At 36.2% G+C, this 26,790-nt stretch overlaps 1 protein-coding gene and 1 pseudogene across 1 annotated transcript; both read right to left on the bottom strand.

The window, feature by feature from the left end:
• Window positions 1-8,133: 8,133 nt before the first annotated feature.
• On the bottom strand, window positions 8,134-9,058 carry LOC123786782 (olfactory receptor 4K15-like; annotated as a pseudogene).
• Window positions 9,059-24,321: 15,263 nt separating this feature from the next.
• Window positions 24,322-25,278, bottom strand: LOC123786781 (olfactory receptor 4K15-like). The gene has a single exon (XM_045789145.1). It carries the CDS (start codon window positions 25,276-25,278, stop codon window positions 24,322-24,324), a length of 957 nt encoding a protein of 318 aa, XP_045645101.1.
• Window positions 25,279-26,790: the final 1,512 nt, after the last annotated feature.

Raw genomic sequence — 26,790 nt, 5'->3', positions numbered from 1 at the left:
AGGGTTGATAAAGAGAGGTGGGCAGGAGATGGACCAATTGGGCGATGGGCATTAAGGAGGGCATTTGTCGTGTTGAGCATGGGTGTTGTATGTTAGTGACAAATCACTGAATTCTATTCCTGAAAACAACATTGCACGAGAATTTAAATAAAAATTTGACAAAAAATAAAATAAAATGTATAGATCTTTTAAAATGTCATTTAAGACCAAATTCTAACCACCCCTTTGAGTTACTCCCTGTGTATGTGCAATGCACATGTTAATAACTCTCGCATGTTTTTCTCTTATTTATCTGTCTTTTGCTAGTTTAATGTACAGGGTCCTAGCCAATAAACCTAGGATGGGTAGAAGGAAAATGATTTTTTTAACTCTCCTACAGTTGTTAGTTGGAGTATCTTATATAGCCCCACAAACAGTTTTTCAGAGTTAACCTGAGTTTGATATTTAACCTTCCCATGACTTTTTTTTTATAGTTTTATTCATAGGGATGTATCCACCAAGAAATAATACATAGCTTGGATTTGCACGTCTATTTAAGTCTTTTGCAACTTGCTGTTTTCCACTAAATAATTTATTTGGGACAGTTATCAACAGTCATGCATATAGTTTTAGTTCATTTTAATGCTATAGTTTTCTTATTGTATGACTACATTGCTTATCTGTCATTTTTTGTGAATAGACACGCAGCTTGTTTCCAGTTCTTGGTATTATAAACAATGTTAAAATGAACATTTGTGTGAATAAGTATGTGCTGGAGGTTCTCCAGAATGTATTCCTAGCAGAATAATTGCTAAGTCATAAAGGATACAAATCTTCAGCATTACTAGATGTTTTGAAATTATGCTACAAAATGGTTTCACACATTTGCACTTAGTTTTATTTATCTGTATATCGCTTCTCAGCTCTGAATTCACCCGTTATTATATGTCCTGTGATGAGAATTCCTTTAAGTATATCTCCTTTAAAGTGACCATGATATCAACCTTTCTCAGAGGAGGGACCTAGTGGCACATTGCAAGATGAAGAGACTCTCCTACCAGTTCAGGCATGTGCTGAGGTCAGTGGTGTGTGTGAGGACATCCAATGGACATCCCAGACACTGACCCAAAATGCAGTCCCTCTCTGACCTTGCAGACTCCATTCTGGTGATAACCTTTCCACAGCACTCTCCACACAGAAACCAGAGCTCCCCACTCTGAAAGGCTTTTGCCCATGTTAGAACCCAGAGGCCTTGTGCACACACACCTTACCAGTTGCTGATTACCTGTTTCCCCACCTGCACAATGGGTGGCCTAACGTTGCGCAGCAGTTCAAGATCAGGTCTCACCTGGCCCAACCAGTGACTGAACTTCTTTACTAAGCTGTGAGAGAAGCCAAGCTTTCTCCTTGAGTTTGAGCCCTTTTGAGATTGTCCTTCTTTGGCCATAACATAAAATGTATTGATTTTTTTTTCCAATTAGGCAGATGTTCACAGATATATTATTGTGGTTATTATTGGCTTTTCTGTGGTTATTAATGAGTTCAAATTTGCTTCACAAATTAATTATACATGTAGTTTTCTTCTGTGAAATGCCTATTTTCAACAGTGGTGAAAAGTATCAATAGTGGTCTTTCTCATTTACAGAACCCAGAAGAACTTGGTTCAGTCAGAAGTATGCCCATCAATAGGAAGTGACCTAGGTTACATTTCTAAGGTAAATTAAGTCTCAATTCTCTCTCCTACTTGCATTTATTTTCACTACTATGCTTTGTTTTACTGTGTTTCTTTTCTATTTCATTCTTGCCTTCTATTAAGTGAGTCAAGTTTTGTCTCACTTTTGTTTCCTTTACTAGTTTGAAAATCATATATTTTATTTTTCCTTCAGTGGCTGCCCTCACAATTTTAACATGCCTAAGAAGTCAATATTAATATCTTTCCCCTTTCATTAAGGTAGGAAGAAGTATTTTCTATCTCTTTCAGAGTAGAGTGATCTGTTTAATCTACTCTCTCTATTGTTCAAAATGGGAAATTTCTATTCTGCATTTCAGTTCACTGATTCCTTTGTCTCTTGCATTCTGCTGGTGAGCCCATCCATTGAATTTGGGTGGTTTTTTAAAAATTTACTTTTGGTAATCATTAATAATCAATTACATTTGATTTATATTTATATTTTTTGTTTTACATTTGGTTCTTTTTGTACTTCTATTTATTTGGTAAGACTTTGTAATCTGTTATTTGCTGAGATGTTGAATTTTTTATCATTTTTAAAAATGCATTCATAATTGCTCATTGAAGCATTTTTAGGATAGCTTCTTTAAAATCTGGATAATTCTAACATGACTATCCCCTTGTTGTTGGCATCTATTCATTTTCAGTTTTCTTTGAAGTTGAGATTTTTCTACTTTGTATGATTAATGATTTTTTAAAAGATTTTATTTATTTATTTGAAAGAGACAGCCAGCGAGAGAGGGAACACAAGCAGGGGGAGTGGGAGAGGAAGAAGCAGGCTCCCAGCAGAAGAGCCTGATGTGGGGCTCGATCCCAGAACACTGGGATCACGCCCTGAGCTGAGGCAGACGCTTAACGACTGCGCCACCCAGACCCCCCTGATTAATGATTTTTAATTGGAATCTCAACATTATGTGTATTATATTTTAAGACTCTGAACCTTATTTCAACTTTCTGTCTTAGTTGGCTTGTTTTTACATTTTTCTGACAGGTGAAGACAGAGGAATACCCCTTTGTTCCTGCCACGTGGGTGTAGAAGTCTTGTTTCCCAACTCTGCTTCTGTCAGCACACAAAGGGAGGTGAGGACACTTCTTGTTACCACTGGGAGGGAAGGAGAGCTCTGGACCCTTACTAGGCCTCCACTGATTTCTAGGAAGGAGAAGATTGCCTCTTGTGTTGTCACTGCTGCTCACTTACACCATGGGAGGAGCTGCTGTTTCCAGTCTGACAAAGATGAAAGTTCAAGTTCCATACTTGGCCCTCTCTGACACCTCCTCAGGTGTGTGGGGGTGCTGGGGTAGCTTGCTACATCTTGGCCAGCAGTAGGAGCCCAGGCTCCCCATTTGGCCTTTGCTGGTATAGGTGAGATGGGACCAAAGATTCTTTTGTGGTGTTTGGCTGAAGTAGAGAAGTTGTTGTTTAAATATTTTATCTTGCTAGGCAGCCCCTCTCCTGGTTGTTTGGGTAGAATGAACAGGATTTTGTTGGGGACTTTTTTGGTCTATTCTCATTAGCGTTCCTGAGTTGTTGGCATCTTCTGTCACATAATTTCTTGGGTCCCTATGCATTCTACCTTCTTCTCCCCAACTTTCAGAGTGTCACAATATATATTTTATATATAAATCAATTTATACCAATCAGTGATTGATATTATATTAGCAGGAGGAATATGGAAAATTGTTTCTACTCCTTTTCCGAGGAACAGAAGTCACTGGCTTTTCTTTTATGATAGCAATATTTTCTCCTTTTATATTTGTTTTGTATCATTAGTCATGTTGAATATATTTGCTTTATAATGTGTATCCAATAGATTTATTACTGATTTGAGAGGAGAGTGGGAAGTTAGTCTACTGTTTGCTCAACTGACTGCTGTTCAATGTACATAGGTCCTCTTGTGTTGGTGAATTTGACTCAATTCAGTCAAGGTCACCTGAAATTTGGTTCTCCAAATGACCCCCGAATTTCAATGACCCTCTGGGTTCCCAATAGCTAATGTTGATTTTTCAGGTTAAAACTCTTCTGATTGTGCAGAGAGTATAAATACAGACTCCAAACTCATATGTGAGCAATCCCATGGTTATAATTTCCAAGAGGAAGCAATTTTTCTATCCATAGGCTAGACCAGCAAGGGTAGTTTGGTCTTTTCCTTGTACTTCATAGTACCCTCTTCTGTATACATTTTGAGAGTCCAGATCAAAAAAAAATTCAATTCTGCCTAATGCTCTTGCAAGACAGAAGTTTCCCCTAATGGCCAAGCGTACTGCCCATTATTTTCATGAACTGCAGTCAGTTTCCATCAGTTTCCCTCTCTCAGAGCATCTGTTTTAGATGCCATGAGTTCATTCATTTATTTTAAAGAATATGTCTAGAATTCATAAGCAAGATCCTGGCTAACAGAATCCAACAGTACATTAAAAGGATTATCCACCATGACAAAGTGGGATTCATCCCTGGGATGCAAAGGTGGTTCAACATTCACAAATCTATCAGTGTGATAGATCATATCAACAAGAAAAAAGCCAAGAATCATATGATCCTCTCAATAGATGCAGAAAAAGCATTTGACAAAATACAGCATCCTTTCCTGATTAAAACCCTTCAGAGTGTAGGGATAGAGGGCACATTCCTCAATCTCATAAAAACTATCTATGAAAAGCCTACAGCAAAGATCATTCTCAATGGGGAAAAGCTGGAAGCCTTTCCCTTAAGATCAGGAACACGACAAGGATGCCCACTCTCTCCATTATTCAACATAGTACTAGAAGTCCTTGCAATAACAATCAGAAAACAAAAAGGGATAAAAGGTTTCCAAATCGGCAAAGAAGAAGTCAAACTGTCTCTCTGCACAGATGACATGATACTCTATATGGAAAACCCAAAAGAATCCACTCCCAAGTTATAGAGTTCAGTTCATAATTCAGTAACGTGGCGGGATACAAAATCAACGCTCAGAAATCAGTTGCATTTCTACGAATAATGAGACAGAAGAAAGAGATATTAGGGAATCCATCCCATTTACAATAGCACCAAAAATCATGCGTTATCTCGGAATTAACTTAACCAGAGATGTAAAGGATCTATATTCTAGAAACTACAAATCACTCTTGAAAGACATTGAAGAAGACACAAAAAGATGGCAAAATATTCCATGCTCATGGATCAGAAGAATTAACATAGTTAAAATGTCCATGCTACCCAGAGCAATCTACACTTTCAATGCCATCCCAATCAAAATACCAACATTTTTCAAAGAACTGGAACAAATAGCCCTTAAATTTGTGTGGAACCAGAAAAGGCCCTGAATCGCCAAGGAATTGTTAAAAAGGAAAAACAAAGCTGGGGGCATCACAATGCCAGATTTCAAGCTGTACTACAAAGCTGTGATCACAAAGACAGCATGGTACTGGAACAAAAACAGACACATAGACCAATGGAACATAATAGAGAACACAGAAATGGACCCTCGGCTCTTTGGGCTACTAATTTTTGACAAAGCAGGAAAAAACATCCGGTGGGAAAAAAGACAGTCTCTTCAATAAATGGTGCTGGGAAAATTGGACAGCTATATGCAAAAGAATGAAACTTGACCACTCTCTCACACCATACACAAAGATAAACTCTAAATGGATGAAAGAGCTTGATGTGAGACAGGAATCCATTAAAAGCCTAGAGGAGAGCATAGGCAGCAACCTCTATGACCTCAGCCACAGCAACATTTTCCATGACACATCTCCAAAGGCAAGAGAAGCAAAAGATAAAATGAATGTGTGGGACTTCATCAAGATAAAAAGCTTCTGCACAGCCAAGGAAACAGTCAGAAAAACTAAGAGGCAGCCCACGGAGTGGGAGAAGATATTTGCAAATGATACCACAGATAAAAGACTGGTATTCAAGATCTACAAAGAACTTCTCAAACTCAATATATGAGAAACAAATAAATCAAAAAATGGGCAGAAGATATGAACAGATACTTTTCCAATGAAGACATACAAATGGCTAACAGACACATGAAAAAATGTTCAAAATCATCAGCCATCAGGGAAATTCAAATCAAAACCACACTAAGATGCCACCTTACACCAGGTAGAATGGCAAAAATTGAGAAGGCAAGAAACAACAATTGTTGGAGAGGATGTGGAGAAAGGGGGTCCCTCCTACATTGTTGGTGGGAATGCAAGTTGGTACAGCCACTCTGGAAAACAGTGTGGATGTCCCTTAAAAAGTTAAAAATTGAGCTACCCTATGACCCAGCCATTGCACTACTGGGTATTTAGATACATACGTAGTGAAGAGAAGGGCCATATACACCCCCAATGTTCATGGCAGCTCTGTCCACAATAGCTAAATCATGGAAGGAGCTGAGATGCCCTTCAACAGATGACTGGTCCATATATACAATGGAATATTATTCAGCCATCAAAAAACGATTTCTCAACATTTGCTGCAACATGGATGGCACTGGAGGAGATAATGCTAAGTGAAATAAGTCAAGCAGTGAAACACAATTATCATATGGTTTCTGTCATCTATGGAACATAAGAAGTAGGAAGATAGGTAGGAGAAGAAAGGGATAAAGAAAGAGGGGGTAATCAGAAGGGGGAGTGAAGCATGAGAGATTATGGACTCTGAGAAACAAACGAGGGCTTTGGAGGGGAGAGAGGTGGGGGAATGGGATAGGCTGGCGATGGGTAGGTAGTAAGGAGGGCACATATTGCATGGTCCACTGGGTGTTATATGCAGCTAATGAATCATCGAACTTTATGTCAAAAACCAGGGATGTACTGTATGGTGACTAACATAATATAATAAAAATATTTAAAAAAGTAGAATTCATAAGTATTTTTGTAGGAGTTTCAGAATTATCTAAATTTCAATATTGCCAGTATTAGAGGTATGATCTTATTTTTCCACTGTACAGATATTTTGTGAGAATCAAATGAGATGGTATAATGGTACAATTTATATGTTACATTATGATCATTAAGTATGTTTGGCTTTCTCATTATCATCATCATCACCATCATATGACACTGTCCTATATTAGTTTATTTTTTTAATTCTGTGTTTCTCAATGGAATCAACAGAGACTTGTGGAGTGGTAAAGTCATGAAGGGAAAAATGAGTCAAAACTTGTTTAAAACATACTTGGTACTAAATCCTATTCCACACTACCGTTTCTTCTACACACAAAGCCATATTTTGCCTTTGGGGAATGGCTTTTCATTCAAGTATTAGAAGTTAGAAATTGAAGGGTTTTTGTATCATTTCCTGATACATGCTGATTTGATTATGCTCGACTGATTTGCTGATTATGATTGTGCTCGACTCACTTAACTTGTACGATGCATGACTTTCGGTCTTCTAATTGGTGACAGAGGGGTTAGACTGTAAAAATTAAATATTAAGTAAGTGTGAAAATGTAGTCTTCCTTTAAAAAGTCAAAAGAATTCTCATTTTTAGAGAGCTTCGAAAAAATGTATTCTGAATTATGTTTTGTTTGTTGGTATGGATTAGAGAGCATGAATTACATAGAGATAGGTGAGAATATAGAGAACAAAACCATATATTTAGCACTATTGATGAAAACGGTCTACTTATACGGGGAGCAATATCCATTTTTGCATTGTAGTCATTGAACTTTGAATGTCAATTCTAAGCTTTAATACACTGATATAAAGAAACACTGTCAGCTCAAGTTTTAGTATTTGTAGCATGGTTAATGTAAATGTATGAATGGTACTTGGTTTCTGAGTTTGGATAATGAGTTCCGCAATATAGTCTGTTTGCTCTTTGGTGCCTATGTTTGGATAATTTGTTGTGAGAGCTCAGATTGCAAAAAATACTATCCCTATATGCAAAAAAAAAATCCCAATCTATTTAGTTTCTTAGTTCAAATAGAAATAGTTTGAATAGCAAAGAATATAAGTGTGGGTGTTTGTATACATTTACAGAGAGAGAGAGACAGAGACAGAATAAGGTATATAACCAGAAATGGTAAAATTTATGATAATCCCTACCTCTAATTTGTGATACCAGATAAGATGGTGACCAGAGAATAACTGCAAATCAATCACTATCCTGAAACATTAAAATATGATTTAAATATTTTACATTACTTTAGTATTTTGTACATTTTCATATTAAGTTGATTGAAAGAAGCATGGATTTGATAGACACATTTTATAGTAAAAGAGAAAGCTTAATATAAATAATTTTAGTCTAAAATAAGAATTGTTTCATAAGCAAAAAATAGGAAGTCCAATTCTGTTATCTAAGATAGTTTGCTTACTGTTAGAGAATGCTAGAAAGAGGAAGAAAATGGGTGCTATGATATTTCAGACAGACCAGTAGTTGACAGAGTAAGGTACACTAACCTGGCTTTTATTATAGGTGTTACTTATCACAAGGAATAGCTGGGAGACTTTCAGAAACGCACTTGTCGACTCCTTAGCTTTTGCATTGCTGATATTACCTCCTTATTTCTTAAGGCGTAGATCATGGGGTTTAAAAGAGGGGTGAAAACAGTATAAAATATGGAGAGAACCATATCCACTGGGAGACTGCTAAAAGGCCAGGCATAAATGAAGATGCAGGACCCAAAGAAGAGGGTCACCACAGTGATATGGGCACTCAGGGTGGCCCTTGCCTTGGCCATGCCTGCGGAAGAACGCCGTCACCCGGTAACCAGGATGAGCGTGTACGAGACCAGCAAGAGCACAAAGGAGCTCGTGGCCATTAGACTGCTGTCTGAAAGCATCAGTACCTCAAGAGTAAAGGTATTGGTGCAGGCAAGTTTGATAACCAGGGGAAGGTCGCAGTAGTAACTGTCCACTTTATTGGGACCACAGAATGGAAGGTTTACTGTGAAGACCAACTGACTTAGTGAGTGCAAAACCCTGATGAGCCAGGAGCCCACCACAAGGCTTGTGCACTTGCACAGACTCATGATGGATGCATAGTACAGGGGTCGACATATGGCGACATATCTGTCGTAAGCCATAGCCACAAGAAGCATCATTTCACCACCAGCAAAGACATGCAGAAAGAATATCTGGGTCATACAGCCATCAAAAGAGGTGGTCTTGTGCTCCATAAGGAAATCAAGAATCATTTTGGGGGTGGCAGAGGTGGATAGACACATCAATGAAGGAGAGGTTACTGAGTAGGAAGTACATGGGTGTGTGTAGTGCAGGTTCAGAGATAACAGTGAGCACAATGAGGAGGTTCCCCAGCACAACGGATAAATAGAAAAGTGTAAAAAATGCAAAATAGAAAAGTTGTAGCTCTCGAGAACCTGAAAGACCATGCAGTATAAATTCAGTCACTTCTGATTTATTTCCTTGGTCCATGATTTCAAACTTGTGAGAAGGGATCAGAAATGTTCCTGTCAAGTGAAATGGAGAAAACATTATCCTCTTGTGACCATGAATGAGCAGAGCTAAGCCTGGGGTATCAAATTCCATTCAGCATACTTATGTATTTAGATCCTCGTAAGCAAACAGATAAATGTTCTACGCAATCATTTGTTTTGTAATGACTCTATACCCTTGGCTTTCATCTCTGAATCCCAGCATGATAGTCACGTTTTAAAACACGAGTTTACACATCACTTCCATGACTAAGGGCATGCCAATAATAGCGTCATCTCCCTTCCATAGCTTCCATCTCATTTTAAATCACTCCCTATAGGTAATCAATTTCACTTACTTCTGGTTTCTTCCTCTTGTTTGTGTTTTTGAAAAAACAAATATGTACATACTAAATAAATAAATCAATAAGTAAAATACCCGGTAAATAAGAAACTTAAGGTCTAGTCGTACTGACAGGTTTCAAATGCTATTTCTTATGATTCCTAGTGATGTGACCTTGGGGAAGTTAATTAAACTCTCTGTGCTTCAGTTTTTGCCTCTGTGAATTAGGAGAAATAGTAGTATATGCCTCAAAAAATTATTGTAAGAATGAAGAGAGTTAAAATAGATGAACTACTTAGGATAGTTCCTGGCCCATAAGAGATGTTCAATAGATGTTAGGTACTATGTCTTTGTTCCCTCAATGATGAAAATATTTGCAGGTATAAACTAATATACTGCATAAATTATTAAAGTATGTAATCATCCTACTTAAGAGAACAGTTACTTCAAGCATGTTAATGGTGTCTATTTACATGTAAGTGTGTTACTATGTGAGTTAATAATTAATATCATGTTTTTATCTTTTTAATTAGAGAGTTCCTAATTTAGATTCTTTGTAAATGCATAATGGCTCTTTTCTACCCACTGACTCTGAATTTCTGTGAATTTAAAATGTGATCCTCAGTCAGCATCAAATTCAAAAAAGGATACCATATTTGCTGATACTATCAATCTATATCTTCTTTATCAGTTTATATAAACACATTTTATGATTTTGAAGGAAACTATATTTTATTCACTCTTTGACTTTTTTTCTAGAGTACATTACTCATAGATGGTGTTCAATAATACTTGTTGATCCAAATATACAAAATACAAAAATTTTGGTTTCACATCAGCTAGAGTAGAACTGCTTTTATTTTCTTCTATAAACTAATTATGCCTGTGTAGTTGTAGGAAACTCAAAAAAAGTTCTTTTTAAGAGGCTCTGATTCTTGGGGCACCTGGGTGGCTCAGTCGGTTAAGCAACTGGCTTTTGATTTCAGCTCAGATCAATCTCAGGGTTTGTGGGGATCAAGCCCTGAGTCAGGTTCTGCCCTCAGCAGGAGCTCAGGTGAGTCTGCCTGAGATCTCTGTTGCCCTCTGCCTCTATCTCCACTCATAGTCACATGCACCCACTCTCACCCTCTCCCTCTCCCTCTCTCTTTCTCTCCCAAAAAAGTCTTTAAAAAAAGTCTCTGATTCTTTTCTTTGAGAAATAGCTCTACCATGGTAGTTTATGCAGTTGAAATGATGAAAATTAATTTATTAAAGAAAATTCTGAAGAAATTAAGTAGGATGCATAATAAAGAATATCTGAATACCACAACATAAGAACTCTTACCTTAGAAAGGTTGATGTCCCTGTGTTTTTCACTCTACTCCTCTAAAAGCAATAGTTATGACCACGTGTATTTATTTACCTGTAAATTATATGCACACATCACTACACTAATATATTATGTACATTATAAAATATAACAAATTTAAGAAAGAATGATATTTCATAAATGTAGAGAACTCTAAATATTTTTTCTCAAACTCAAGCAGCTTACTTACTTGGGTGCATACACCCTACTTTAGATTCTAGTAATTAAGAAAAGTAGGTGACTGTTTCTCTGGAATAAAATTTCTTTTTTTTTCCATTTTAATGCAAATTCATTTGACCTTCAGCAAATCTAGGTAGAGTCATTCCCGGTTCTTTTTTTTTTTTTTTAATAATTTTTATTTTGTTATATTAGTCACCATACAGTACATCCCCAGTTTTTGATGCCATGTTCCATGATTGGAGTGAAATTTCTTAAAAGCCTGTCTTGTGAAAGGTACACAGTTAACTTATTACATGTGGCACTCCCATCTCTGGAAGAGAAGCTGAGAGGCCTTTGCAGGGCAGGAAGAGGCTTTCTCACCTTGGGCAAAATGTTCAAGATGGTGAAATCTGTCTGTAGTTCCTCTGTCTCTACACTTTTGTTTACCAACTCAGTGGTCTCTCTCCTTTTGACTACTCCTTTTTTTTTTTTAACTCCATCTTAAGAATACAAGGTCGTCATGTTCCTTTGTGCAGACACCTAGTGAAACCTGTAGTAGACAAAATAATATTCTTAAGTGTCCAAACTTCTCTTTCTTTATCTGGAATTAAGGAAGAATACTATCAGGTCTGAAACACATTTGCAAAACCAACTGTATGGAGATCTCTTATTACTGTCATATACCTAGAGAAGCTTTTAAAGACCTACTGTAAAGTATTGGTTATCTCTGGATGAGAGAATATAGTAATTTTATTCCTTATCCATTTATGTATTTGCTGAGTTTTTCTTTTCTGCAGTAAACGTATAATCTTTTTAATCTGTAAAAACAGCAAAGTTCTTTTTAATTGACAAATTTCTATTTTTAAATTTAGAAAAATAAGTAACAAGATGAAATAAGATATCTTTAATGGGAACACACAGAGATACTGTTAATATAAATATAAATCCCTATATATACAGTGCATATCATTTTATAACCTACCACTAATAATAAATACTTCCCATGTCAATACAGTACTTTTATACCAGTTTTTTAATGTACTTGTATTTTTATTTTGAGGAAGTTTTCAGTTTTCCCTGTTATTAACATATAATAACCTTGCTTTTTATTTAGCTAAAACTTTGTGATTATGCATAACTGTTCAGGACATCATTATAATTTTGGAACTCAGAAATTTTGACTTACTATACCAAAACTTAATATCACTAAAATGTGCTATGAGAATGCCTGTTCTTCACTTCACCCTTTATTGACAAGATGGTGTATTACACCTTTTATTTTTATTTATTTGCCACAGGAAAATGTATCTTACTTATATTTCAATGCATTTAATGATTATTAGTGAAATTGACACTTATTCATGAGTTGGTCATTTCTACTTTTTTACTCCTCAATTCCCTACCCAAGGTTTTGCCCATTTTACTATTGAACTCTTCATCTTCTTAATATGTACATATAAATATACTTTATGTGTTAAGGTATTGCCATTTTTTACAAATATTCCACAAATATTTTAGTTCACTCTTTTTATTTTTATTTGTTATATTTTCAATAAAATTAGTTAAATTTATGAACATACTAAGATCTATAATTTTTTCCCAAATGGTTTTGCCCTTGTGTCTTGCTTAAAAAGTTTTCATATAATGAATTATATTGTTTTTTAAAATTTATCAAAAGGCATATTAATTATTTAATTCAGTATTTAAACAAAAAATTTAAACATTAATGGCTATGGCAGAAGTATATTAAGTGAGTAATTAGGAGTTAAAATTTGAAAGGTCTCATCTTCAGATGCCGCCTATTATTGGACAGAGGGGAGTGCCAGTGTTGGGTAGGGTGGCTGTGAAGGATGGCATTTCTGTGGAAATCAGAGCCTTATACTAAAGAAGATTAAATTTTATCATAGAAGTTACAACTATCACTGAAGGGTTAAAGGAAAGTAAGGGTGGGGTTCTCAGCATGCCTCTGAATTCCTTGAAATTTCTGTCTCATCTAGCTGGCCTTCGTACCAGGCTAAGGAGCCTTTCAATAAGCTAACCTCTTTTGCAAGTTCCTTGTAATTGGAAATACATTACCCCTAACTTTAATCTCTTAAAATAAGCCAAGCCTTACTACAAGACTTTCCACAGAATAATTAAAATCCCTGAGAGTCTGCTGATCACAGGACACTCTCAGACATCTTTATTTATTACGCAGGGAGGACCAAATACCAACCAACTGAAAATAAAAATTATCTTAATAAAAAGTTGTTTTACTCCTCATTTAGCTGGTATTTATTTTAAGATAAGGAAGCTGGAATTTCAACCTCTCAAGTGATTGAATTTGATTGTAAACGCCACAAGAAAATGAATCAAGCCTTTTTTCCTCATCACAGTTAAACCTGTCTGTGTTTCACAACGGGCCTGTTTATAAAAGGCAACAAAAATTGTTCCCAAATTAGTAAACATTAAAAAACGATTATGTGAATAATTATATGCATGAGTGAATGAACACATTACAGTTTTAGCTGGAAGAATAATGGCTGATTAAATATAAATTGTTACATTAACATTCTGTCCTTGGTTATAGACAAACTAAGCCACAGCAGTATTTGAGTATAAGCAATTGATTGGATATTGTGGACATCAAGACATGAAAAATCCTTTTAAAAGTCTAACCTACTTTCTGTCATCTTGAAACCATGACTTGGATGAAAGAAGAGGCAGAATGAGAGAGAAAAGGAAGAAGGGAAAGTGGAAAAGGAAACAAAAGGACGGAGAACATTTTCAGACTGCTTCTCTTTCATTCTCAATTTCTGCTAATTTGCTGACCATTGATGGGGCCTCCAAGATCTAAGATAAAACTCTCCATTTGATTCATTGTCTTAATATCACGAGCATATTCTTCCTATTTTGTAGTTAAATAGTATGAAAATAAGTGCAAAAATAGAGATATTGAAAATCTCTGGAGCTGGGGCTAGAACTGTTTACTTAAGAATCCATTTTAAATGGAGAGCTTTCAACACCAAAAAATTATCGTAAGTTATTAATTTTGGTGAGTTTCATAAATGATAAGGAACACAAGAACATTTTCATATAAATAGACTTCCTGGATCCCTCAGTCCTATAATTTGTAAGAAAGACCCACAGTGCTTAGGCTGTAGAACTAACAACCAGACCAAATCTTTTTTTTTAATATTTTATTTATTTATTTGACAGAGAGAGAGAGACAGCCAGCGAGAGAAGGAGCACAAGCAGGGGGAGTGGGAGAGGAAGAAGCAGGCTCCCAGTGGAGCAGGGAGTCCTATGTGGGGCTCGATCCTAGGACTCTGGGATCACACCCTGAGCCAAAGGCAGACGCTTAATGACTGAGCCACCCAGGCGCCCCAACCAGACCAAATCTTAATTTCAAATATCTGCCTTGACTATTTAATTTTGAGGAATTCTGTAAACTCTGTACCCTATAAACTTAATAGGAATCTTATGGAAAAACATTATGTGTGTACCCTTCTGCCCCAAAGTTTATTAGGTAAATTAAAGGTAAAAGAAACTATTAAAAATCCTTGAAGGGAAAAAAGTTTCGTAAGAGGCAAGCTAAAAGGCAAATGCAATAGAGAAGATGGGCTTTCAAACTTTTCTTAATGCAAATGAGTTGGATTGAGATTTCTATGTGTGTAGGTGATTCTTTTTGAGCACTAAATCATGGATACTTTACTCCACCAGCCTAGTCACTGAAGCCTTTTTATAAGTTCCATAGGATCTCTGAAAGAATAGAGCCCAGAATAATCTCTGTAGTTAGTTGACTCTAAACTAAGAATTGCACAGTGCACACACAGTGTTTATAAGTTGTTCATCAAAAATTTTTAATTAGAATAACCAAAGATGCCATTAAAATAACTGAAATAACAAAATATAATCATTTTTAAAATTTCACTAATTTTTCTACTTGGAAAACTTTTTTGATTTCATCCAGTTACTTAAAATGTTTTCTCTCTGTGTGTGTTTACACATATGTGTGTGCATGTATGTATATGCTTGATTCAGTCATTTCCCAAACACTAAGTCCGTAAAAATCTAGAAGCTATTAAATACAGAGCATAATTGGATTGTTACATGTACTCCTGTAATTTTTGGATGAGATAATTAGCTTCTATTTCTTGTGTACTCATGATGTGCTAAGAAGTCTATAAGAAAGTAGATAAAAATATAGATAGATAGATAGATACAGAAATGTTAAGTATATATTCTACCAGATTATATACATGGACACAATCTTCAGCAAAAAAGTATGTATGTTTTATGTATATATAAAATCTAGAATGCACACAGTAACCCTTCAAGTATAGCTCTATCCCTACATTACCAAAGCTCAAGTCAAATAATGCAGCAAGCAAGTGACAAAGCCAACATTTTCACCGTAAAAATTGTATGCTAAGCACTCTAATAATAGTATGTTGGCATAACTATATGCATGGAAATCAGTGCAACAACTAAAAACTATATATGTGCCTATGTGTATAAAGAAGCAATAGAATTTAAGCAAACATATTGACCATTAACTGTGTCACTACGTTCTGTGCCATATAACTGGAAGTGAGCTTAGAGATGACAGTGGCTGAGTCTGCTAAAGAGGGTCTGAAGTTGAAATCCATACAGAAAAGTGAACTCACTCAGAACATTCAGAGGGAGTTCAAACATGGAGACACAAAGTCAGTCTCATTTCAGTATAACTAGAAAATTATATTAAATAGTTCATTTGCAGAGACCTAGTTGAAGTGGCAGAAGTATTAAAACTTACATGTCTCATTCCTTAGTCACCTTACAGACTCACTAAGAGAGGTTGGAATTTGTCCACTGTTTTTATTTCAGAAGTTCCACAAGAATAACCTGAGGTATCATGATGAAATAGGTTCTTTTCATATGGCTTGCAATACTCCTTGTGCTTTATACATTTTATTTAAAAGGAAGTAAAGGTGAAAATGTATTTCTCCTTGATGTGTAATTTTGTCCCACTGGGGCCATTGCTAACAAGCCTTTTCATATTAGAGACTAGTAAATATGTCTGTCTAGGGATTCACATTACTGAAAATCATGTTCCCAATATATCTATACATTAGTTACTTTAAGACCTTAGTATAACTGGTGTAGAATTCATTTTCTATGAAAATTTATCCACAGGCAGGATTTCTGAGTGTTTTAATTGGACTATTTTTATAAAGTAACTAATTCTCTCTGCAAGTTCAGTTCTGTTCCAATCACTACTATTAATATTTTTGTGAAACACCTATTGTTTTCAGCCACGTTCTTTTTTTTAAGATTTTATTTATTTATTTGACACAGAGAGAGACAGCAAGAGAGGGAACACAAGCAGGGGGAGTGGGAGAGGGAGAAGCAGGCTTCCTGTTGAGCAGGGAGCCCAATGTGGGGCTCGATCCCAGGACCCCGGGATCATGACCTGAGCTGAAGGCAGGCATTTAACTGTCTGAGCCACCCAGGCATCCATAAGCCACATTCTAATTACTGTAAAGATAGGTATAGCAAAAGACTGTGATATTGCAGAACTATAAATCATTTAGGCCAAACAAATATGTCTTGTTTTTGTCTGTATTCTCCAATTAAATTTAATTCAGAATTTGAAAAGAAAGAAAGAAAGAAAGAAAGAAAGAAAGAAAGAAAGAAAGAAGAAGGAAAGAAAGAAAGAAAGAAGAAAGAAAGGAAGGAAGGAAGGAAGGAAGGAAGGAAGGAAAAGAAAGGAAGAAAGAAAGAAAAGAAAAAAAGAAAAAAAAGAAAGAAAGAAAATGAGTATCTGTGGGACTCCTGGGTGGCTCAGTCAGTTGGGCATCTGACTCCTCGGCTCAGGTTATGATGTCATGGATCATGGGATCAGCCCCACTTTGGGCTCCTTGCTCTGTGGGGAGTCTGCTTGAGGATTCCCTCTCTCTCTGCCCCTCTTCCAACTCATGCAATCATGCATGCTTGCTCAGTTTCTCTCTCTTGAATTAACAAATCTTTTTAAAAATTGAGTATCTACTATGTGCAGAAACACAAATAATTCAAAAATGCGTAAGACAAACTGCTTATCAGTAAATTGTTTGCAATTTTAAGGGCAATTGAAGAAAATAAACAATGAACATGAAATTCAAATAGAAGACCGTATATATTATAAATATATGTATATACATATATGTATTATCAATCTATCCATATAATGCATATATAAAAATTATGATGTGTGGAACATTGGGAGAGATTATATTTTGTTGGAAAGATCAGGAAAGGAAGAAGTGAAAAGGAAGAAGGAGGGTGGAAGAGAAGTATGAGGAAAATAAAAATGAGACAGAAGAAAACAAAAATATGTGTTTGTAAAGGACCTTAAGTGAGAAATAATGTTGTGAAAAGCAGAGAGAGTGATGGAAGATTACACGGTACAGACTAACATAAACAAAGGCATGAATAAAGAAAATTAGAAGTAATCAAAGAACAAGTGCTCTAACTAGGCTAGACTATAGCATATGTCAGAGTTTTGTTGGACCATATATTAGAGGACCTTAAATACAGGTCTTAGGATTCTGTAATTAATTTGTTGGAAAATGCAATGCTACTCACCATTTCAGTGCCAGGGGAATATGTTTTAGCAATATGTATCTGGCAGTGGTTGGGGAACTAAGTAGAGTGTAGAAAACACTGGAGGGGAGTAGTTGCAGTTGGAAGCTACTGCACGAGTTTCTTGTATGGCTACTGAAGTCAAGAATGGGTATCAACAAAGAAGGATAAAGGGAATAAAAATTTCCGGGATTGGATATTCAGACTTCATTGTCTACATGCAAGTTACTAAGAGGGAGAGAAATGAGAGTATAAAAAACCTGGAACAGCCAGAGGGATTTCTAGTCCAGGGCATTTCAAACTTTGATCCATGGAACCCTGGCAGTATTGTGCAATTGCCCCCACATATTCCTAAAGGGGAGTGGAGGCTCCAAATCTTAATCTAAATTGATTTAAGTAGGTGCCTTCTGCACATGTGGAAATGGAATTCAAGCAGGTTGAACTTTGGAATAAACCGATGCTAAAAACTATGTCTCGCAACTGAAAGTCCAACCCTTTCAAGCACAGTGGACAAATTTGTTCAGCCAGCATCAGTATCAGGAAAAAACATGCCCATTACAGTAGGTATATTTGGTAGACTTTGTTGACACTCATTAGGAGCTGCTCATATATTACTATATAGGTGAGCATTTTTGCTTAGAACATTTCGGTGGATTTGAGAAATAAAAGAATAAATAGCAGATGTGGAATGTGAGTGACTTTTACCTCCACTATGTTTATGCAGAGAGTATTTTGGGGCCTTAAACAGAGTAAAACCTATTTATTCAACAGTATTTATTGCATGCCTACCATGTACCAGGAAATTTTCCAATCTTAATGGATACAGTGAATGAAACAAAACCCCTGCTCCCAGTGAAACTTTTATCAGGTGGTTGGGAGAAGCAGACGGTGAACAAAATAAGTCCACAGTATAACATGTTAGATAGTAATAGGTGCTATGGAGCAAAATATAAAGCAGGGAAGAGTGATAAATATCATTGAAGGTGTTGTGGCTATAGATGTAGTTGTCAGAGAAGCCTTCACGGACATTAGTTTAAGAATAAAGACCTGAAGGAAGTGAAGAAGTAAGGCATACAGATATCAAAAGGAACAGAGTGTCTTCCAGGAGGGGGGGATATCAAATACAAAGAAGCCTGATATAGGTGCCTGGAATTTTCTAGAAACATCAACAAGTCCATGTTGACTAAAGCAGGGTGAACAAAGATGAGAAATGTTTAAGATCAGAGAGATAAGAAGGACCAGAAATATTGGGGCTTACAGGTCATTGTAACAACTTCAGTTTCAGTGTGCGTGAAATGAAGCCTTTGGAAGGTCCTGAGCAGAGAAGTGACATGATATGACAGACTGTATTAGGATTACTTTAACTGCCATATTAGAATAGACTGAAAAGTGTGGAAGCATAGAAACTTACTAGGAATGAGTGCTTGTAATAATCCAAGCAAATGATCATGACTTGGATCAGGTGGTAGCAGCAGAGGTTAGAGGTTGCAAGAAGTAGTCAGCTTCTGAGAATATTTTGAAAATATACTCTGTAAAATTTGCTGACCTATAACAAGAGAGGTAAGAGACAGTGTGGGAGGATAATTCCAAAGCCTTTGGACTGATCAATTGGAAAGATGAAGGTTCCATTTACTGAGATGGATTTCTCCATGAACCTGGAGGAACAGGTGTTTGAGAGATTATCAGGAATTCAGTTTTAGACATGTTAAATTTGAGACAGGTGATAGATGTCCAAGTGAGGCTGGATATTGAAGTCTGGAAATTGAAAGAGAGGTCCAGTTAAAAATGCAAAGCTATGTCTCATTACCATGTAGTTTTTAAAGACTTGAGGTTAATTGAGATCACGAGTGGAGAAAGACAGATGGTAAAGTCTCAAGGAATGAGCCCTGGGGTAATCTAAGAGGTCAGAGAAAGGAGGAAGAACCCCAAAAGAGATTCAGAACGCACCTCCAAAAATATATAAAGGAAGCCAGAAGAGAATCTTGTTCTAAAAGCCAAATGAAGAGGGTTTCAGGAGGGAGAGTGTGATCAGCTGTTATCAAAAATTGTACAACTGATAGATCAAATGTGGGATGAGGATTGGGAAATGATCTCTGGATTGAGCAGTAGAGAGGTCACTAGTAACCTTGAAAGAAGCAATATGAGTAGATTATGGAGATAAAAGCCTTACTGGAGTGGGCACAAGAAAGAAAAAGAAGAGAACTATTGGTGACAGTATGAGCAAGTGTTCAGAGGTTTCCCCATAAATATCTTATGAACAAGGATTATGAGAAATGGATCAAGAGCGAGAAGAAGAATTGAGGACAAAAGAATTTTTTTCCTGTTTCTTTTTATTTAAAAAAATTAACTGTAAAAGTTAAAAAAAAAAACACCAAAAAGGAAAGTAAAATTGATTACACAAAAGAGAGGGGGAAATAGTCAAAACCTTGAAGATATGAAAGAGAAAAGATGAATTTAAGAATATCATTTGTGTTTTTTTGTTTTGTAACAAGTAAGGATGTTGTAGTACATTGCGCTGATTTTTTCATCTTAGTTGGAACACCATAGGACACTTGCACTTCAAAATGCACAAGACAGGGAATGTTATGGAGATGCTGAAAAAAAATCTTTTATATGAAAGAAACATCAACTTATGGTGGCATAAAGAAAGACAAAAGAAGTCTTAAACACCTGCCCAGATGTGTCATGATGTAATCAGTAATTGTAAATTTTAAATTTTATTCTAGGAAACTAAGACTGGTTCTTCTATAAGAGAAGTGTGATTAATTTAAAACTTATCATTGTCAATGCTCTAAAGTAACTAAGTAGGTATTTAACATGTATAATTTGAATTAAAATCTTCCATTTATTTGAAGAAAGTTGATAAGGAAAATATACTCCCATAATCTGAGTGCTCCTTTAGGCATTTGCTGTATAAATCATGGTCCTAACTTGTGTTTGAGACACAGAATCCATTGATTATATTTTCAAGTTAAATGTAAAATACAATATGAACAATTAATAGCTTTTCCATTATATTTAAATCTTTACTTTTTCATCCTGTTCAGTTTACTTCTCAGAACGCATAAATAATGTAATAAAGAGCATACTATATTATAAAAGTACATCCATGGAAAATTAAATATTTTTCCTTTTTTTTAAAGATTTTATTTATTTATTTATTTATTTGACAGAGACAGCCAGCGAGAGAGGGAACACAAGCAGGGGGAGTGGGAGAGGAAGAAGCAGGCTCCTAGCGGAGGGGCCTGAAGTGGGGCTCGATCCAAGAATGCCGGGATCACGCCCTGAGCCAAAGGCAGACGCTTAACGACTGTGCCACCCAGGCACCCCTAAATGTTTTTCTGTAAAAGAAAATCAGACCTCAAGAGATTCCCATATTCTAGAAGTGAAGAAACTGAATAATATAGGAAATCAAAATTCACGAATAGTTTCCTCTAATTATGCAACCCAAACTGAGCCACACTATGATTTTGTGCAACATATATTGACAGTTTTTTTCTGACACAATTTTTTTATAAGTAAAACATGCTTATTGGAGTGTTGATATGGTTAACAAAAATGGAGCCCTCGATATACAACAGCAAAGGAATGGTCATTTAAAATATACTACAGGAATCCCATTACATTTTTTTGGATGTATTTTTTTATTTATTATGTTCAGTTAGCCAACATTTGGTACATCATTTGTTTTTAGTGTTCAGTGATGCATTATTTGTATTTTTTACAACTCTATAGGTAACGCTATGCTCACAAGTGTAGCTACCATGCTTACTATGCAACACTATTATGATACCATTGACTATATTCCCTATGCTGTATCTTTTCTTTCTGTGACTCACTCTTTCCTTAACTGGAAGCCTTTATATCTCATTCCCCTTCAACTACTTTGCTCAAGCCCCCACCCCGTCTCTGGCAACCATCAGTTTTTATATTTATAGGTCTGATTCTACTCTTTCTTTCTCTATTCATTTGTTTTTAGATTTCACATAGAAGTGAAACTGTATGGTGTTCGTTTTTCTCTCTCCAACTTTTTTTACTTAGCATTATACCCTCTAGCTCCATCCATGTTGTCACAAATGGCAAAAATGGAAAAAATCTCATATTTCTCTTTCTCTCTCTCTCTTTTTTTTCTTTTTTGAGAGAGAGCACACACAGGGGTGGGGGGAGCAGTGAGAGAGGGAGAGAGAGAATCTTGAGCAGGCTCCACACCCAGTGCAAGCCCAATGTAAGGCTCACTCTCACGACCCTGAAATCATGACTTGAACTGAAATCAAGACTGGGACACCTAACTGATTGAGCCACCCAGGTGCCCCAAATCTCATCTCTTTTATGGCTGAACATTATTCCATTATATATATACAACATCTTCTTTATCCAATCATCTATCAAAGGAAACTTTAGTTGCTTCCCCATCTTGGCTATTTCAAACAATGCTGCAATTAACATAGGGGTGCGTATATCTTTTTCAAATTATTGGTTTTATATTCTTTGGGTAAATACCCACTAGTAGAATTATTGGATCGTATGATATTTCTATTTTTATGTTTCCAGGAACCTCCATATTGTTTTCACAGTCCATTAATTTACATTTCCACCAAGGTTTCTTTTTACCCACATCCTTGTCAACACTTGTCATTTCTTGTCTTTTTGATGCTTGTCACTCTGACATATGTAAGGTGATTTCTCATTGTGGTTTTGTTTTCATTTCCCTGATGATTAGTGATATTGAGCATCTTTTCATGTGTCTGTTGGCCATCTGTTTGTCTTCTTTAGTAAAATGTCTGTTCAGGTCCTCTGCCCATTTTTCAGATTGTTTGTTTTTTGTTGTTGTTGTTGTTGTTCTGTTTTTTATGTTTTTTTTTTTTGGTGTTTGAGTTGTGTAAGTCCTTTATATATTTTGGATATTAACATCTTATCAGATATATTAGGACTTTTAAATATTGGAGACAATGTTTATGATATAAGGTATGAAATACATCAATATAGTTATAATATAAAGCCTGCGTGACCACAGTTGACTCCAGTGTTACTGCAGAAATGAGGTGTCCTAGGCCAATTGCCACCTATCTCTGCTGCTGTTACCTAGCTGTATAGTCTGGGTGGGGACATGGCTCAGTGTTCCTGCTGCCTTTATCCCCTTGGCCTCCTCCACCTGTGCTGGTGAGCTGCCCCCTGCTGCTGATCATCTCAGCTGTACTTTTCTTATTCACAGTAAGAGTTATACTTCAGACTCTGAAAGACGGGGTTCTGAACTGTCATGCCCAGCTTCCTAGTCCAGGATTGAAGTTTTTTCTAAAACCAGTGGAATGCACATTCATTGGAATATACATTCAGTGTATCTGATTCAAGTTCCTATGATGGGTTCATGGCTTACCTAATAATTTGTACAGATTAGTATAATGATCTCATAGCCTGTCCTATTCTGTTTGAACAGAAAGTTTCAGTTTATAATGCATGTTGTTCCTGCTACTTTACTTGAAGCATGCAGACCTGGTATGGATGATCCTGATTTGGGTGTTTGTAAAAGAAACCTTGGTATTGTGAAAATGAGCAGAATAATCGGCTTCACACCTGAAGAAGAACCAAGGATACTATGTGATTTAAAGGAAGAACACAAGATAATTCTAATAACTTTTCCTCACTATGGAGTTGTAGACTTAAAATAGTTCTCACATTATGACCAAAAAAACAAAACAAACAAACAAAAACAAACAAACAAACAAACAAAAAACCTGCATGTGGCATATCTATAGCAGTCATTGATGTCCAGGTAATCTTTGATCATAATGGTGATACCAAGAAGGAAGCAACAGGACAAGAATATGCTTGATGAATCACCTGACCTAAAATTCCAAGATGACTGTGACAGGTTCTTGGGACAAGTTATGTTCACAATCACAGTGACTGCGTAGCATAAGTAGCATACCTCCACAAAGTAAATGTTGTGCAGCCTTTTTTTGTATCAGCTGAACCCGACATTCTAGACTGAGACCATCTTGGAGGAAATTGGGATGGTACCTAACACTGGGGTAACATCATAATGTGTTTCTGCATCATAATGTTCAGTGAGCTCCAAAGTAACTACCTTTGCATTTCCTTCCCTCCCTTTGGACTAGTGTACAAACACCATTCAAGCGCCGGTAAATACCTGATGCAGAGCATGGATGGTGGGAGTCTTGTTCTATTTTTAGGTGGTCTTATTGCCCGACGTCTAAAGCTTCATGTGTGTCATCTTTTGATGTCAACTTGTTTTTACCGATAAAATGATAAAAGAATAAGTGGTACCAGACTAACATCAAGGGATATTATAAAGCTATAAAATATGTATGAAGCTTCTTAAGTTCTCTATGTGAGACAGAAAGGATAAAGGTAGATTTAGAAAGTTTTAACTTTTTACATGCTAAATGGATTTTTTGATGGATAACACAAACTTTTTGATTTTAAATGTGTGAAAACAGGAGTACTAATGGGATTGTTTTTACTACTGGAACTAAATCATAGATTACTTGCAGTATTTTAGACCATGAAAGAAACATTATTTTGTTTATCCAATATGGATATCCACCTAAATTTTTATGAAATTAATTTCATAAAATTTAAATTATATAATAATTTTTGAAACATCTTGTCACTGGTTTTAGGTAGCAAATATAAGCAACTTCTTATCTTAGAAACTGCATAATCATGTGAGGTTTTTTTACTTCAAATATATAACAAAGAACATACATTTATTATTTCAAACAAATAAGGTAACTTTTTAAAATGTTGGATCCACAAGAAAAAAGTAAGTCTGTTTCCTGAAGTTTCTTCTTGTCTACTCGGTTCAACAAAGCTATCTTGTGAGAGACAGCTGGGAGAGCAGCCTGGAACTCACATACCTGGTCTTCAGTTTATGCATTGCTGATTTCACCTCTTTGTTTCTCAGTGTGTAGATAATGGGGTTCAATATAGGTGTAAAAACTGTAGAGAACACAGAGAGGACTTTATCCACTGGGAAGCTGCTGAAAGGCCAGGCATAAATGAAAATACAGGGCCCAAAAAAGAGAGTCACTACAGTGATGTGAGCAGTCAGAATGCTGCAGGCTTTGGCTATACCCACTGAGGAATGATGTTGTACAGTGATTAGGATAACCGTGTAGGAGATCAGCAAGAGTAAGAATGAAGTCACCCCCATGAGACCACTGTCCAAAAGCATCAACACTTCAGGGACACAAGTATCTGTGCAGGCAAGTTTAATGACCAAGGTAAGGTCACAGTAATAACTATCCACTATGTTTGGGCCACAGAAAGGCAAGTTTATAGTGGAAGCTAACTGGCCCGGGGAGTGCATGATCCCAGTGACCCAAGAGCCTACCACCAGGCCTGTACACCTGCACAAGTTCATGATGGTTGTATAATGGAGAGGTTTACGTATGGCTACATACCTGTCATAAGCCATGGCTACAAGAAGTACCATCTCACCACCAGCAAAGACGTGGAGCCAGAATATCTGGGCCATGTAGCCCTCAAAGGAGATGGTCTTAGATTCATGAAGGAAATCATGAATCATCTTGGGGGTTGCATAAGTGGCTAGAAACACATCAAGAACAGAAAGGTTAGTAAGCTTGATGTACATGGGTGTGTGCAGGACAGGGTCAGAAATCACAGTGAGAACAATGAGGAGGTTGCCGAGCACAGTGGTGATGTACAAGAAGTTAAACAACACAAAGAAGAAGTACTGGAGTTCCCAGGAACTAGAGAGTCCCGACAAGACAAACTCAGCCACCCTAGAATAATTTCCTCGATCCATGGCCTCAGACTACAAGAGAAGTACCTACAAAAAGAACATTAATAGATTATTATTAAGAGCAAAAAAAGTGGACCACAAAACTGAAGAGTTCTTCTCAAGATTAATTTAAAATGATTTAGAGTTAGTCCTGTTAGGAAATGGTGTATCTGTAATTGTGACGAATATTTCTTCTCTCATTTGTCCGACCAATGAAGGAAAGCTCTGAGGTGCAAATGTAGCTACTCAGCAACTCCATTTTATACATTTGTGGGTTAAATCTGATGGTAAATGACAGATTTATATTATGAAAACCACAATTAAGAGAAGAAGCTGAAGTATCCAGATTCTTGTACTATCTTCCTTGCCCTGCTGCTGTTCATTATCCACTTGGGATTGCTAACAAACAGCTTCAGTTCTTAGAGAATTCTCAAGAGACCGTGTTTACGTTGACTTACCTTTTCCCCTGTTTTCTACTGTGGTTCATTTTGCCTCTGTCCTCTCTCTACTACTTGACCTCCAGCACTACACCATTAAAAGTGTTTATACATATTTTCTCTGAAGTTGTGATGGCTGTTTTGGCTTGAAGTCCCTTGAAGTGAACATTGTACTATATGAAGATAAGTAAACAGAGATGGCTAGTACATCAGAAGACAATATTGATAGATAAGGTAATAATAGCAATGAAATGCAAAGATCCCATTTAGTTAAGGTAGTTGAAAAGTAGGTCATTTGAAGGTCAACTGTAACATGTTATTTATCAATGAAGAAAGCTTCCAAAAGAAGAAATTATATCCAGGATATAGAATTTGTAGACTTTGATTAGGATTTCTCTTACTTCATGAAATAAGGTACATTCTTTGAAGAATATCTGGCCACGCCATTCTTTCTCATTAGCCAAAAATTGAAATAATGAGCAATACAAAGTAATAAATAACAGATAATAACAATAACAATTGAAATAGTAAACAACTTGCCATAGATTGTAAGGTAATTGATTCTCCTTATGTTCTGTCTGCAGCTTCTCTGGAAGAATGCAGAAAAAGCTTCCAAGGAGATAGATAAGGATTTTAGAATTCAATTTTAAAAATTGTGTTTAGAAACACAAGAATCTTTTAGTTGAAAGGAAGGCAGTTAGTTTATACTTTTTAAAGAAAGAACACTCTCACTTTTCGTTTTCTGTGACAATTAGAAGTGGTGTCAGTCTTTGTAAAAAAACAGGAAAAAAGGATGATGTCTGTGAGAAAAACTAGTTTGAAAGTGTTTTTGCATGCGGTATGTGAGCATTAAACTTCTTACAACCATCTGGTGTGGAGGAGGTTGTTGTCCCAGTTTTCACGTGAGGAAATTGAGACTCAGAAAGGTTAACTAATATGTTCAATAGTGTACAACCAACAAATAACAATTTCAGAACCTCATCCCAGTTCTTCAAAGCTCTTTCCACAGTCCTTGACAGTAGAATCTCTAATGGAACCTAAAATAGACAAGTAGAATTATCAAGATTGGAAAATGAGAAATTAGTTTAAGTAGTTGATG

The sequence above is a fragment of the Ursus americanus genome, chromosome 9, assembly GCF_024610735.1.
Source record: "Ursus americanus isolate L20-20 chromosome 9, mUrsAme1.1.p, whole genome shotgun sequence".
Lineage (NCBI taxonomy): Eukaryota > Metazoa > Chordata > Mammalia > Carnivora > Ursidae > Ursus > Ursus americanus.
The sequence above is the reverse complement of the archived record's forward strand: the minus strand, read 5'-3'. Positions and strand labels throughout refer to the sequence as shown.

Bases quoted from the DNA above. Each gene is read 5' to 3' on its own strand.
- LOC123786781 (XM_045789145.1), bottom strand. From the start codon at position 25,278: ATGGATCGAGGAAATTATTCTAGGGTGGCTGAGTTTGTCTTGTCGGGA.